Source organism: Gymnoscopelus microlampas (genome assembly GCF_963454915.1).
Source record: "Gymnoscopelus microlampas genome assembly, chromosome: 18".
Lineage (NCBI taxonomy): Eukaryota > Metazoa > Chordata > Actinopteri > Myctophiformes > Myctophidae > Gymnoscopelus > Gymnoscopelus microlampas.
The window spans coordinates 37,096,609-37,109,572 of record NC_139955.1 but is presented as its reverse complement, the minus strand read 5'-3'; the positions used below and the strand labels follow the sequence as shown (position 1 = coordinate 37,109,572).

Here is a 12,964-nt window from a genome sequence, read left to right as displayed (position 1 = left end):
TTGAAATGAAATAAAAATGTTACTTTTCAGGATTCCAATTCAAAAATAGCAACAAAGAAAATCTGGATTCCAATTCAAAAATATAAAAAATAGCCGATCTACAAGCTCAAAACACGTCGCGCTGTGACGCGTTTTGAGCTTGTAGATCGGCTATTTTTGCTATTTTTGTGTGACAAAGAATGGCGAAGTAAGGCATTCATTTACGAAAAAAGGTAAAATACGGAAGTGTCTGCCCGACAGTACATGCAATGTGGCCCTCTGGAGTGAGTGTGGAAATATAGTGGCCCTCTCCATCATCTAAGTTGCATCACCCTTGGCATAAATGATAGATGAAATCCTGAGAAAGTTTCTTGGGCCCAAATTGAAAGCTGTGCATACTGTATTATATATTTGTTCATTTTTTCTCTCCCTTGTTGGAGTTGCACTGGCTGTGTAAAGAAGACATCCCTTCTAACAGCCTCATTTGGGTCATTTCACAGAAGCAGTCATGTAAACTCGCTAACAGGCCTGCTGAGATCTGGGAAGAAACTACTTTGACATCGCGTAGGGAGAGCATCGCTCTAGCAAGGACATCAGTGTGCGCCTCTATCCTCTACCCACCTACTTCTCTGTTGCTGGTATACTGTAGTCACCACTACAGTTTTTGTTTTTGCTTTTGATGGCACAAACAACATTTTACAGTATGTGTTTTTGTGATTCTTGTGGGTATATTGGAAAACAAACGCCTGTGGCATCGCTTCCACCGTACGAGCTGAAACTCTTGGGGACAGCCAAATGGCGAGAGAATTTACTTCGATGCGAGAGTTTGGTTCAAGATATTAATAGGGAGCAGTCGATGAAAATGTCAAATGTACCGCATGTCAGCAGACATGGCAACGATGCAGTGTTGATTTTGACAGCACATTTTTATTTAGTTTTAGTCATAGTCTTTTGAATACAATTCCATTTAGTTTGTCATATTCTAGTCATCTGAAAGGTTTTAGTTTTATTCTAGTTTTACTCGACTAAATATCATGATATCATTTTAGTCGACTAAATCTACAGTTGATTTAGTCGACTAAAATGTATTTTGGCGGTGCCTTGATGGCGTCGTAATGCCTGATTTTACGCTTCGTTGTATGCTGAAAATGGCCGATCTACAAGCTCACAACGCGTCCCAGCACGACGCGTTGTCAGCTTGTAGATCGGCTATTTTCAGAACGCAGCACAGGAGCGCAACCAAACATAAAATGACTTGTCTTTTAGTTCTACTGGATCTCTTCTCCACTAGTCTTAGTTCTACTGGATCTCTTCTCCACTAGTTCCTCCCTGACATTATAGTCTAGTTTTTATTTGTTGACAAAATTGTCAATATATTTAGTCTTAGTTTTAGTCACTGTAGCTTAGTTTTTATTTTGTTTTCGTCAGTGGAAAAAAGGTAGTTGACGAACATTTTTCTTCATAGTTTTAGTCGACGAAATCAACACTGCAAGTGGAAAGGGACTGCATGGTGCATGGAGCTCCTGCTTTATAGAATTAATGAAAAGCCATAGTAATTGCCTGCAGAATAGAAAAGAAAGCCCTGCAATGACTGCTATATAATCACCTGCTGACATAAGCAAAGAGAGAGGGTGCAAATACATCACCGTTGTCTTAAGAACCTCCATCTCATAGGATACGGGGCCCCGTGACGAGGGTAGGCGTTTTGTGGCTCTCCGAGGAGGCCTATTGAGTGCAGTGTGCCTCTGAGCTCCCAGACGAGGTGTGCGTCGCCAATACACTCGCATAATTGGCAATTTCACAATGTTGTGAAATCTCACCACGACTCACAGTAATAAAGAGACGCAAAACAATGTTTCTAATGTGAGGGGAAATAATGTACAGCGGCATTCAAATAGCGCCACACAGTAAAAAGGAGATTGAGGCTCAGCGTGTTACTGAGCCATAAAGACATATTTATAGGTGTTGTTTTGTGGCACATTTTGTTGAGGCACATTGAGCCGTGATGCTACAGAAATCTGAGAAATGTAAAATCCTGTGTGATTTCCTGTGACTATACTTATTTATCATTGTGTTTTTTTTTAATGTTTTTTTATCCACGCTGTATTTGGGAAAATAGCCCTACTCTCTTAAAGGGATAGTTCACCCAAAACAAATATTTGTTTCTATCGATTAGTCACCCCGTCCCCGTGTTTGAATTCCTTGAATTCTTGGATATTTTTTAGCTTTTGTCGTATTCCTAAGCCAATAATTTGATGACCAGCGGACCGGTAGGCAGCGGTTCCGGTAGGAGAGACAAAGGAGACTCTTTGTACCGGAACCGCTGCCGGTCATGAAATTATTGGCTTAGGAATGAGACAAAAACACACAAAAAAAAAACATGAATTCAAGTCATTTTGGGGGTGAACTATCCCTTTAATAAGAATGGTTGAGATACAACAGTGCTGGTTTGGCCCTGCTATTGATCCTAAACCTCATCAAAGACACAGAGATGCAGATCCTTCCATATTTTTGCCCCAAGCTTCATCACTGATAAGTGATTATTGATCGGGAGGGTGTTGTATTCCGCGCAAAACTAATCTGATGTCAATTAGACGTTAATAAAAATGTCTTGACCTTTTCTTCTGTAAATGTCTGAGTTGACTCAGCAGTTAAAACTGTGGCGGTCATGTGCATATATATACGCACACACCCAGGGAGGGTGTCGGAGAGAGTATCTTGTTGTGCATGAAATTAACCCATTAAGACCGGGAATGCATCTGTGTCATTTTTTGATTCCTTTGGCTATTCAAAAATAGCAGATATACAAGCTCATTGCGCGGCACCGAGTGCCGCGCCATGAGCTTGTAGATCTGCTATTTTTGAAATATGGTGAACATTTGTGCAAATATTTGAATATATATTTTATTTTATTTTATATATATATTTTTTTAAAGACTCAAATCTTTGCTTCTGGGGTCCCTATTACAAAATATTTTGAGATGGGGGTCCACGACCAAATGCATATAATTTTGGGGGTCCTTGACATGAAAACGTTTGAGAACCACTGATATAGAAACATACTTTTTTTTTTTAAACTGTAGGATTTAGAAGACATTTAGAATCCGCCAGAAGCAAAGATTTGAGTTACACAAATAACTAAAAAATATATATTCAAAGATTTGCACAAACTTTCACGATTTTTCTAAAATAGCAGATCCACTTGTAGATCTGCTATTTTTGAATAGCCAAAGAAATCTAGAAATGACCCAGATTCTTTCCCGGTCTAAATGGGTTAACAAAGAAGCTAATGGCTGAGCTGGAGGGACCCCACTCGTGAAATTCGATAGCGATCATTCCGCCGATCATTCTGCTGCGGTTTTCTGTTTCCATATAAAAAGCGCAACATCTCCGAATATAGCACAGAGTGCCTTTTACGGGCCGCGTCACGTGCAAGTTGATCTCGTTTCAAAAGGCTAGTACTTTCTCCTAGTGCCGTATATATCAAGCGGCTAGTCAAATGTTTGTCAGTGGTGTGGTCTGTATTATGGCCAGTCCTCTAACACAGTGTCAGAATGCCTTTCCCAGGGCTGGAGGATAATACTGTATGGTAGACAGGTGGCAGCTGGGCACATAAAAAAAGAGAACTGCACAATGGTGTGGAACAATGTGCAAGGCAGAGTCATTGACCATCGGGGAGCGTCGTGAAACGGCCGGCGTGCCATTGTGCAGAGCCATCCGGCCTTTATGGCACCGCGAAGGGTGATCAGCCTGCGCACACAAACACAAGCTGGACTCAAGAAACAAGGCCTCGTAAAAAAAAGCCACCGCAATAACTGTTTGGGACATTCTCCCCTCGATAGGTTTTAAGATTCTGTGTTGTTGTGTGGTCTGGTGGCTGTTTGCAATGCTCACCGTATATAACAATGTCAGACATCGAACCAGTTGGTTTTAAAACAAGTTTCTTTTAAGAAGTTTTTTATTTTATTTAGTTTAGTTTTTTTTGCCAACATATAGCATCAAGATCACATTTTGACTAGGTATAATAACCACAAGCCTCGGACACACTGCACCACTTTCCAAGTCATCAGATAGTTGTCAGATCGCTTAGCAGTTCTGTCTGTCTGTCTGTCTGTCTGTCTGTCTGTCCGTCCATCCGTCCAACAAGCACCTGTGTCCACCTGTCCTGTGCTCTCATTGACTGTAGCACGTCTCTGGTCTCATACTGAATGATTTTCCAGACATTAACACATTGCCTGCCTAAGACGTATATATACGTCATTTAGAAATCAGCTGTTGCCTGCCAATGACGTATATATACGTCTTTGGAAAAAAGGGAAAAAAAAAATTTTTTTTTCAAAAAAAAAATTTTTTTTTTTTTTTTGCATTTTTTTATAATTTCAACCCTTGTCGAATTATGAACAGATTAGGAGCTAAAAATGTTCGAAGATTTGCTGCTCCATTCACTTCAATGTTAAAATTCAAACGGACAAACAATTCACTTTGTTTTTTGGTTTAAAACTACTGCTTTTGAGCTATATTGAAACATCAACCAAACATGTCAACGAGGTCAAAATGACCTCGTTGACATTTGTGAAACCACACCTGAATCTCATCTGTGATTAGAAACCATCTGGGGATCAATCATACTGGAGGAAAAAAATCTGTGGCTACGCGAACAGGTACCAAAAACATGGCAAAACCCTGGCAGGCAACAGCTAAAAATCTGAAAAAACTCTGGCAGGCAATGTGTTAAACATGGCAGATATCTGGGATCGCTCAGGGAGGCATGTGCGAGCGTTGGGATCGCACTCAGCTCCCGGTCTTTGAACCGTTCACGCACGCAGTAAGCAAAACCTCGGGTTGCCTCCGATCTTGAGCTTTGTCGGTGAACGCCAAACAAAATAATGTCAAAATGCTAAAATATTGCAGTGTGAACCCGCCATTAGTCTATCAACTAGAGTACTGTTCAGTGAACAAGAGTTAAATGAGCAGCATCTTAGTCAATTATCTCTCACAAAACATGACAACTGTGTGATTGCCGGTGGTATTTGAACCAAATGAAGCGTATGCTTACTTGTCATTCCAAAGAGCTCGAGTAGCTCTGCATTCTAAAGAGTTCATTCCTGCCTCGTGAAACATAAATAAACGGTTTTGCTAGCAGCTAATGTTTGTTTACTGTACAGCACTTATTTCCTCTCAAGTAACCATTGTATGCGTAATTCAATGCCAAGTGCATTCTTATTCGCAGTGTTGAGCTGTCAGCAGAGATCGGGTGCAGATTAAGGCCCAGACAACGAAGACAAAACAATGGAGTTTCCTTGACTGGATTCAAACATCAAAGCAGTGAGACAGAAAAGAGAGGCTCCACGCAAGCTGGGCTTGCATTCCAGGATCGCGGCGGTGCGGTGTCAGCTTATTCGGTTGTTTACATCCACAAAATCTGAAACTAATGCTTGCTTCCTCTACCCAGCCCAGCCCTTATCAGGGTCTCCTAGCACAACAAACGCTACAAAGAAAAAAGAAAAGAAAGAGAGAGAGAGAGAGAGAGAGAGAGTGACAGAGAGACTGTCGGAACCGAGAAAAAGTTTGCCAGTGACGGAAAATGCCAGCTTTGCAGTCACGATTATAATAATACCATTTAAAATGTGTATTTAACCCATTGAAACCGGGAACGCATCTGTGTAACCACTTCAACCATTAGTATTATACTTTGGCTTTTCAAAAATAGCAGATATACAAGCTCATAGCGCGGCACCGAGTGCCGCGCAATGAGCTTGTATATCTGCTATTTTTGAAAAATCTTGAGATTTTTTTTTTGCAAATCTTTGAAAACATTTTTTGAAACAACATTTTTAACTCAAATCTTTGCTTCTGGGGGTCCCTGGAACAACATATTTTCATGGGGGTCCGCGGCCAAAAACATAATTTTGGGGGACCTTGACATCAGGGCTGTATTAGCCATTGGGCCGCCGGGGCCGTGGCCCAGGGGCCCTTGGCTCTCTCAGGGGCCCTTCGGGAACTGGGCCGCGCTGCCATCGACAATTTACTAAAATGAAATGTATAGGTTAATCAAATATCCTCTGTATTTACAGCAGTGATTCTCGCTGGGTTTGAGGCTCTGACAAGGGCTCCTGGGGGGGCCCTCCAAGGCCCCCCCCAGGCTGGGGGTCCCTGCTGCTCTTTGAGGACCACACCCCAAAAAAAAGATGTTTTTTCAAGAAAGAAAATTATTTTTTTTTCTCCTCCAAAATGTCTTTTCTTAGGGGGGGCCCTAAAAAAAAGGCGGCCCAGGGGCCCGTGCGGGGGTGTAATCCGTCCCTGCTTGACATGAAAAAGTTTGTAGATGCGTTCCCGGATTGAATGGGTTAAAATAGCATTGTGTGCCGTGTTAGTCTACAGTATGTATATGGCACTTGGCAGGCACTGTAGAGAAACAGTGGTAATAAGAAAAGTCAGAGTGCTGTCGGGAGGCACACCCTCATCCATCCTTGTTACTCATCCACTTATGCTGCCGGAACTGAGGTATGATGAGGGCCTTTTCTTCAGGGAGGAAAACGCTGTTTTACATTAATGCATCGGTGACTCCAAATTGCCTTTGTTAGCCTCCTAGGAGGTTAACCCATTGAGACCGGGAGACGCATCTGTGTGTCATTTTATCGATTTTCATTTGGGCTATTCAAAAAACTAGCAGATCTACAAGCTTGTAGATCTGCTAGTTTTTTTTTTTTTTTTACATTTTGTGCGAATATTTAAATGTATTTTTTTTCTTTTTGCTTCATGGGGGTCCCTGGAACTAAATATTTTGAGATGGGGGGTCCGCGGCCAAATACATATCATTTTAGGGTGGTCCTTGACATGAAAAGGTTTGAGCATCACTATAGCAACATACGTTTTTTCAAAAAACTGTTCCGTTTTAGAAGACATTTGTAGAATCCCCCTGAAGCTAAGATTTGAGTTACAAATGTTTGCATTAAAAAAAAATATATATATATATATTCAAAGATTTGCACACATTTTCAAGATTTATCCAAAAATAGCAGATCTACAAGCTCGTAGCGCGGCACTCGGTGCCGCGCTACGAGCTTGTATATCTGCTATTTTTGAATAGCCAAAGAAATCTAAAAATGACAGATTCTTTCCCGGTCTAAATGGGTTAAACTTAAACTCCAAATCACGGGGCATCACAGCTACATCTCCCAGTCCACATGATCAAAAACAGTCTCTGTAACACAGCGTCTGTTTGATCGTCCTCCTGACGTTGGGCGCTGCTTCAGCTTCGGCCTTGTTATTATCGGGCTAGGAGCTGGGTGCAAGAGTAGTGGTCCGATTTGCAGAACGTTGGTTTGAAGGGATAGTAGCAGTGGTCAAGTAAACTACAGTATCTATCTCCCTGTGTGTTTCTGTGGATGTGTTGAAAGTATTTTGGTAATACTCATCTTAAAAAACACTCGATGACAACAAGACCAAGGAGCTGATCGTGGACTACGGCAGTGGTTCTCAACCAGTGGTCCGGGGACCACCAGTGGTCCTTGACGAGGTTCCAGGTGGTCCCCAGCTAAATGATGGAGAGTTGGTAACCAAATGGACCTTTTATAGATATTTAACTTGTGAGAGTGTAAAATGAAACCAAATGGACCCTTACGGGTTCTTTTGGTTTCATTTTACGCTCTCAAGACTTAAACTATTGTTAAGCATCTGCATTACTTAAAGGTCGGGTAAGTGATATTTTTTGCTATTATTATTTTTGTTGTTAAAAAGGTTAAAGTACTATATTCTGGGTCTCTCCAGCTCTTTAGTAAACAGTAGTACATTTTCAGGTACAGTAGGTGACAACATTTATGCTAATCAGGAGAAAGCACTGAAAATGCATTTTCTGTTTAATAAAGAGCTGGAGAGACATGGGAGACTCCTTTTACTGAACAAACACTCTATAGCAAGTACCATCAGAATATAGAGCTATTTAACACTTATTTTAACCAAACTAAATCACTTACCCTACCTTTAATTAAATAATTGTTATTTTGATCAACGTTTGCCTGTTATCTCAACTATGGTACCAACATCAATACAGCATGGAATTGTGGTCCGAGAGGCTAAATCTCATCAAACGGTGGTCCGTGGCTCAATAAATAATGGGCCGAATAAATAATGGGCCTTGATATGAAAAGGGCTGAAAACCACTGGACTACAGGAAGAGAGCAGAGAGGCTAGATACACCCCATCGTCATCAACAGGTCCGCTGTAGAGTCAGCAGCTTGTTCCTCTGCGTTCACAATACTGAGGACCTCACCTGGGATGAGCACACATAACAGGTCATGTGGGTGAAAAAGGCGCAGTACCTCTTTCACCTCAGGAGACTGAAGAGGTTTGGGATGGGGCGCGAGATCCTATACAGGCCTTCTGCAGAGCAACCACCATGAGCATCCTGACTGGATGCATCACTGGCTGGCATGAGAACCGCACTGCCCTACTGTACATTTCAAAGCGCTGCAGAAGGTGGTACGAACAGCTCAGAGCATCACTTGATTTGAGCTCTCCCTCCATCCAAGATATACTGGACGACGTGTCAGTAAAGCCCCCAGAATCATCACAGATCCCAAAGCCACCCGAACCGAACCTATATAGGACTGTTTGAGGTGCTATTATATCTGGCTAGAGGTACCCGTAGAGCCTAAAAGCCTGGACCAGTATAGGCTCTGAGACAGTCCACAGCCGGCAACCGGGTTCATGAGCAGTGCACGCTAACATCCTGTTGCCTGCACTACCTGTTACACGCCCACACTCGGAGGCAACTGTGCGTACACAATAAAACACAAACAGGCTAACAACCACATGCACATGTATTAACCCTTTAAGGCCGGGAAGGGAACGCATGTGTGTCTTTTTAAGATTTCTTTGGCTATTCAAAAATCTCATAGCGCGGCACTTGGTGCCGCACTATGAGCTTGTAGATCTGCTATTTTTAGAAATAAACATGAAAATGTGTGCAAATCTTTTATATACATTTTTAACTCAAATCGTTGCTTTTGGGGGTCCCTTTAACAAAATATTTTTAGATGAGAGGGGGTCCGTGGACAAAAATACATATTAGTTTGGGAGTCCTTGACATGAAATTGATAATTGATAATATAGCAACATAAGTAGAATTTTTTTTTTTTACTTTAGGAAAAAGAAACTTTAGGGGGAAAAAAGTATATACTGTATGTTCAAACTAAAGATTTGCACACATTTTCACGATTTTTCCAAAAAATAGCAGATCTACAAGCTCGTAGCGCGGCACTCGGTGCCGCGCTATGAGCTTGTATATCTGCTATTTTTATATAGCCAAATAAATCTTAAAATGACACAGATGCGTTCCCGGTCTTAATGGGTTAAGGCAAAGATATATATTCAAATTACTCTTGCATTACAGAGTTGTGGGGTTATAGTTTTTCCTCCACGGGAGTTGATGCATAATGCATAGGTCAAACTTGATGTTAACAACAGGACATATTCTCCATTCCTGTCAGCTGTGGGTGTATAATTGCCTTCTTCTTAGCGCTCTGAATTTGACACTCAATTCTCAACAATGACAGCACTGTAATTGCTCTGAAAAGGCATGGTTGAGCTTTGGAGTGATGCCGTATACCAAAACTATACGACCCCCCCCCACACACACACATACACACACCCCACCCCCTGCTGCTTCACCCCGCTCAGCACCCTGTCTACCTACAAAGTGATGCCTTTCGTTCAGCCATCCATGCCGCAGCCACTCTGGAATTGCTCCAGTGTTTGTCAGACAACCCGCGGTCGGTGTGAATCATCATTTCAGCGGAGCTACATTACACTACACACTATGTCTTCTCTTGTATAACCATATCTATTTTATAAAAGTGAACGTGTGTGTGTGTGTGTGTGTGTGTGTGTGTGTGTGTGTGTGTGTGTGTGTGTGTGTGTGTGTGTGTGTGTGTGTGTGTGTGTGTGTGTGTGTGTGTGTGTGTGTGTGTGTGTGTGTGTGTGTGTGTGTGTGTCTTTTTGGCAAAGGGATGCATTATTTGTCAGCCTGTAATTTATATGATGCAGGACACATGAGTGTTTGCAAATATTTGTGTGTTCTCCATGGAGTATTTTTGGAGGGGTTGCATGAACTGTAAAATGGCATGCCTCCTTTTTCGGTATAGAAAAAAAAGAAAATAAGAAAAATATTAACCCATTTAGACCGGGAACGCATCTGTGTGTAATTTTTTTTTCTTTGGCTATTCAAACATAGCAGATATACAAGCTCATAGCACAGCACAGAGTGCCACGCTATGAGCTTGTAGATCTGCTATCTTTAAAAAATCGTGAAAATGTGTGCAAATCTTTGAATACATATATTTTAAATTGCTTCTGGGGATTCTATTCAAATGTCTTCTAAATCCTAATAGTGTGTTGCTATAAAATCAGTGGTTCTCAAACTTTTTTCATGTCAAGGACCCCCAAAATGATATGTATTTGGACCCCCCAGCTCAAAATATTTTGTTCCTGGGACCCCCAGAAGCAAAATTTGAGTTAAAATGTATATATTGAAAGATTTGCACATATTTTCACGATTTAAAAATAAATAAATAGCAGATATACAAGCTCATAGCGCGGCACGAGTGCCGCGCTATGAGCTTGTATATCTGCTATTTTTTAATAGCCAAAGAAATATTAAAATGACACAGATGCGTTCCCGGTCTTATTGGGTTAAGGCAGCTGGGATATGCCAGTTTGAGCTGAGATTCTGAGGTATGCAAATATCTTGTTACTATTTACTTACATTATTTTTAATCCATGTTATATGGTGACATTTGAGGCCTGGGTATGAAAATTCATATACAGTGAATATGCGTGCCACATTTACCTCATTAAGAAATTAGCTGCTATACTCACTGTATGCCATTGACATTTTGTGCAAGCAAACAAAGTATCTATGTATGTATGTAAAGTATCTAAGTACATTTACTCAAGTACTGTACTTAAGTAAAATTGTGAGGTATTTTTACTTTACTGGAGTATTTCCAAAATACGTTTACTTCTACTCCACTACATCTCAGAGGCAAATATTGTACTTTTACTCCACCACAATTATTTGAAAACTTTAGTTACTAGTTACTTGCAGATATAAATGATTATATTATAAAACATACATTAACCACTTTAGCCCTATTGTACACATAGGCTATTTGAAAATAGCAGATCTACAAGCTCACAACGCATCACATCGGGACACGTTGTGAGCTTGTAGATCTGCTATTTTCAAACATTTTCGTTATTTTACTTTTGGTACTTTAAGCATATTTTGATGCCAATACTTTTGTACTTTTACTCGAGTAACATTTTGAACACAGGCCTTTTACTTGTAACAGAGTCTTTTTATATTGTGGTATCGCTACTTTTACTTAAGTAAAATATCTGAGTACTTCTTCCACCACTGGTACTTTTTAATGAGATGGAACAAAATATATTATAAAAAGCATCATGACACCTCTGGCTCTCACTATCCTTGGGAAAAAGGCGGCGACGGCATCGGACCAGTGAAAACACTGTGTGACTAAAACCCAACCACAGAGGCAGGATAATAAACTTAACCTGCCACTATTCACTTTGTGGAAAACAGCACTGTGGGGGATTGTTGGTCCTTTTTTTTTCTCCCACTGAAGGGGGCTGGCAGTGGCAGATGTAATTAGATGGGATAGAATTCCTCCAGGTGTTTTATGGCTGTTCGCAAGGTCAGCGCAGCCATGTTTAGCCCATTAAAGACCATGAGGACCGTTCCTACCAATGACTTCTAAAATCCTAACGGTTTTCTGAAATGTATATCAAGTGGTGCTCAAGCTTAGGACCCCCAAAATGATATGTATTTGGCCGCCGACCCCTATCTAAAAGTATTTTGTTCCAGGGACCCCCCAGAAGCAAAGATTTGAGTAAAAAATGTTTGCTTTAAAGAAAAAAATATATATAAAGATTTGCACACATTTGCACATGATTTTTCCCAAAAAATAGCTGATCTACAAGCTCGTAGCGCGGCACTTGGTGCCGCGCTACGAGCTTGTAGATCTGCTATTTTTTAATAGCCTAAAGAAATCTTAAAATGACACACAGGTGCGTTCCCGGTCAATATACATATTCAAAGATTTGCACACATTTTCACGATTTCACGATCTACAAGTTCATAGCGCGTCACTTTGTGCCGCGCTATGAGCTTGTATATCTGCTATTTTTTGAATAGCCCAAGTATAAAATAATGGTTAAAATTGTTTTTTAAAAAAAATCTAAAATGCCACACGGGATGCCTTTCCCGGTTACAATGGGTTAGGATGCTGTTCAGGCGTGAAGAGGAGGGGCTGCGGGTCCAGCTTGACTGGCAGTGTGTGAATTGCCACCCCCCCCCCCCCCCCCCCCCTCCGGTGACCCACATGAGTTCCGTCAGCACCAACCCCCCAACCCCCCCTCCACCCCCCCTTCACCCTCCAATCCATTGTTGTAAAAGTTTGACGGCTGCTCGCAGGAGAGCGTTGCCTGTCCAAACACATTTCCATTCACAGATGTGTGCAGTGTTACAGCTTGTAGCTCATTGCCTAATACTATACTCTGTATAAAATGATCAATTCCGTGGGATTGACCCATTGAGACCTGAAGCCGATTCTCCTAAATCTCAACAGTTTTCTGAAAAACGTATGTTTCTATATCAGTGGTGCTCAATCTTTTTCATGTCAAGGACCCCCAAAATGTATATGTATTTGGCCGCGGACCCCCATCAAAATATTTTGTTCCAGGGACCCTCAGAAGCAAAGATTTGAGTTACAAATGTTCGCTTTAAAAATATATATATTCAAAGATTTGCACACATTTTCAAGATTTTTCAAAAAATAGCAGATCTACAAGCTCATAGCGCGGCACTTGGTGCCGCGCTATGAGCTTGTATATCTGCTATTTTTGAATAGCCCAAAGTGTAAAATAATGCTTTTAGCTCAAATCTAAAAATGACACAGTTCCA

The 12,964-nt window shown here is 41.1% G+C and overlaps 1 protein-coding gene across 1 annotated transcript in view; it reads right to left on the bottom strand.

The window, feature by feature from the left end:
* Nucleotides 1–8,168: 8,168 nt before the first annotated feature.
* The window catches only part of LOC311033434 (uncharacterized protein), a gene marked incomplete at both ends in the record, with an annotated part of 33,502 nt that continues 28,706 nt past the window's right edge, over nucleotides 8,169–12,964 (bottom strand). The window contains one exon of the mRNA XM_084040945.1: nucleotides 8,169–8,251. Coding sequence (XP_083897071.1) covers nucleotides 8,169–8,251 — 83 coding nt within the window. The remainder of the gene's footprint in view (nucleotides 8,252–12,964) is intronic.